Source organism: Marmota marmota, unplaced genomic scaffold (genome assembly GCF_001458135.2).
Source record: "Marmota marmota marmota unplaced genomic scaffold, marMar, whole genome shotgun sequence".
Taxonomy (NCBI): domain Eukaryota; kingdom Metazoa; phylum Chordata; class Mammalia; order Rodentia; family Sciuridae; genus Marmota; species Marmota marmota.
The window spans coordinates 73,873-76,875 of NW_026007382.1; the positions used below are offsets into that span (position 1 = coordinate 73,873).

The window sequence follows — 3,003 nt, forward strand, 5'->3', positions numbered from 1 at the left end:
GGGTGGGCGGAGCCGTTAGCAGAGCCAGGAGGGCGCAGGCCGTTTGCCAGGCCAGGCAGGGACCCTTCTCGCCGCGCCGGCCTCCGGGGGCCGCTTGTAGAACCCGGTAGGCAGTGGCCTCGTGGCTAAGAGCCGGGTGGGCTGGGTGGCCGATCACAGAGTGAGCGGGGCTGCCAGGAGAGCCAGGATGGCGGAAGCCATCTGCCGGGCCAGGTGGGGACCCTTCTCGCTGCCCTGGGCCGCCGGGGGCCGCTTGCAGAGCCTGTTGGGCGGTGGCTGTGGGATTGGACCTCTGCGCCCGAGTGGCCAGCCAAGATTCACTTGTCTGGGGCCAACTGTCACCTCTAATATAACTTACTACTTCCTGGCAGGTCTCCTTTCAGCGGAATTTTGCTAGAAGTTCCTCAGTAGGTAGAATGTAGCTGTTTTAATGGGTGTTTCTGATCCGGTTAATGTGGAGATACTGAAAGTGCTGCTTCCTTGCTGGCCGCCATGTTGGATCTCTCTAGTTTTTGTCTTTCTTAAAATTGAACATTCAGTTAGATGTTAGAAGTAATTTTTGTAAAATTTTACTTACTATTCTTAAATGATCCTGAATATTCTCTATTGATTTTTGAGTTGGTTTCCTTTGTATTCTGAAAGGTTTGTATTACAATATTTATCTTTATGTTTCCTATTGATTTCATTTTTAAAAAGGTTTATATTAGAAATACTTACAGCTTTCAAATTAGTATTCATATTGAGTTTTATAATTCATAGTAATTTTATTTTCTTAATTTTTTCTCAGCTGTTGTGGATTTTTAATTTGTTGTTTTGCTTTCTCAAATTGGATTTTTAGGTCATTTACTTTCAATTAACTTTATTTCTTGATATATTCAAGTAATGATTGAGAGGATTTTTTTGAGACAGGTCTCACTAGTACTAAAATTCACTGAAAACGTACAATCCTTTTGCTTCAGCATCCCAAATAACTGGAATTCAAGGTGTATGCCACCATGCCTGGCTGCTTTTACAGTTTTATTTTTAATTATGTACTTATTGAATTTGGCTTTCCTCTTTTTAATTTATAAGAGGATTTATTATTTGATCTTTCTTTTTTCCTAGCTTAGTTGTATAATGAGTGAAGAACATATCAACATTATTTATACAATATATGCAAAAATAATTTATCCTTTCAATGGAACATAGTATAAAATTATTTCAGTAGACTATTAATTTTCTTTATATTCTTATTTTTCCATATGTTTTTGTCTAATTTAAGGAAGAACAGTATTGAAGGAAAATCAAACATTCATATATAAATTTGTCTTGAAATGTTCTTGAAAATAACTTACATTTAATTTAATTTTGTTGTTTTTAATATTTCACATTCTCCAATACCTGTTATCCCATCTGTCATCTCCATTTCTAGGATTTATTGTAACTCTGTTTTACATTTTTCTGCTGCAACCCTAGCATATGGTATTACCTTTTTTCTTTACACCAGGTATTATGCTAGCTTTTGCAAAAAACTGAATTATCTTTTTAAGTTTAATTCATATGATTTTTTATTAAACTACTTCTGTGTTTAACATATCATATGAGATCTGAATCTAGTTCCTCAATTTCATCTATGTATCTATCTGTAATTTGATTATTTTTCCATGTGGAATAAATGTTTACATTAATACATTTATTGTCTTGATTATAGAATTATTAATAAGTTCTTATTTTCTTGAATAAGTGAATAACTTTATAATCCATACAAAATGGTAAGGAGGGATATATTTTAAAATAAAAGATTTAAAATAGAATATTTTTATCATTTATTAAATATATTCTCTAATATTTTTATATTATTTTTAATAGCATTCCTGATGACATTTTCATTAATATCAATTACCTATGGAGCTGTTCTCTGCAATACACTGGCTATCCAAATGAAGTATGATGATGTAAACATTAAACTTCAGGCAATAGAATTCATCTGCATCATGGTATGGCGGTGCTTGGAAATTACCACATGTGTAGTGACTCTGGTGCTTTTTACTACATCTCTAAAGCTAAAGAGCATTCCCTTTTTATTAATTGTATTTTTTATATTATTCTTGGCACCATGGCTGGAGTTTTGGAGAAATGGTGTCCATCTTCCTAGCCATACTAAAAATAATTCCAATCCAGTGGGAACAATCCTGATGCTTATCTTGATCACTCTATTATATGCTGCTATCAACTTCTCCTGCTGGTCAGCAGTGAAACTGCAGTTGTCAAAAGAGGAAATAATTGACAAGACACCAAACTGGGGTCATAGAACCCTACACCAAATGTGATAATGATTATGGCATTTAGGATATTTGTTGCGAAAACTTTATTGAATTGTTGTGAGTCATTAATCGCCACACAGCTCATTATCTCATACCTATTATCCATTGGCTTTATGCTACGCTTCTATCAGTATTTGCATCCAAGCTGGCCAGACAAAGCATTACCAGAACATAATGAAAATCAGCCTGAAGCAATGTGATATTACATAAATGCAGAGAAAGAATTCAATAAAAAGAGTCAAAATAACAGCTGAAAATTTATTACTCCTGTAGGAGTAATATTTTTTATCCAAGAAATTATATGATATTCATGAAAACCCAATCCAGAATTTCCACAGAAAAATGAACAAAAAATGCTGAATTTGACTTTACTAAGATAATCTGAATAGAAAAGAAAGTAAATTTCCTTTTATTCAGCAAAAGCTTGGAAGCAGTTGCTAATAAAATTGATTTTTTTCTTGTGAATGTATAGTCCTTTGAACTCTATCATTGTTTCCAAGGATGACCTCTTATATTTGTTTTCTCAATTCTGATTATGGGATTAGTTAAAAGAAATATCCATATAAGAAGGACAAATACTACCATCTATTTCTCTCAGTATGTCTTTTGGAAAACTATGTCTTCAAGTTGAACTATTTGTAATTTTTGTAATTTAGCACATAAAGGATCTATGAACACTCATCCTTCAGAACAATAATAG

General features: G+C 33.9%; 1 protein-coding gene across 1 annotated transcript in view; it reads left to right on the top strand.

The window, feature by feature from the left end:
* LOC107133722 (XK-related protein 3-like) overlaps nucleotides 1-2,557 on the top strand; it is a 24,912-nt gene extending 22,355 nt beyond the window's left edge. Inside the window, 2 exon segments of the mRNA XM_015475949.1 lie at nucleotides 1,849-2,298; nucleotides 2,301-2,557. Coding sequence (XP_015331435.1) covers nucleotides 1,849-2,298; nucleotides 2,301-2,557 — 707 coding nt within the window.
* Nucleotides 2,558-3,003: the final 446 nt, after the last annotated feature.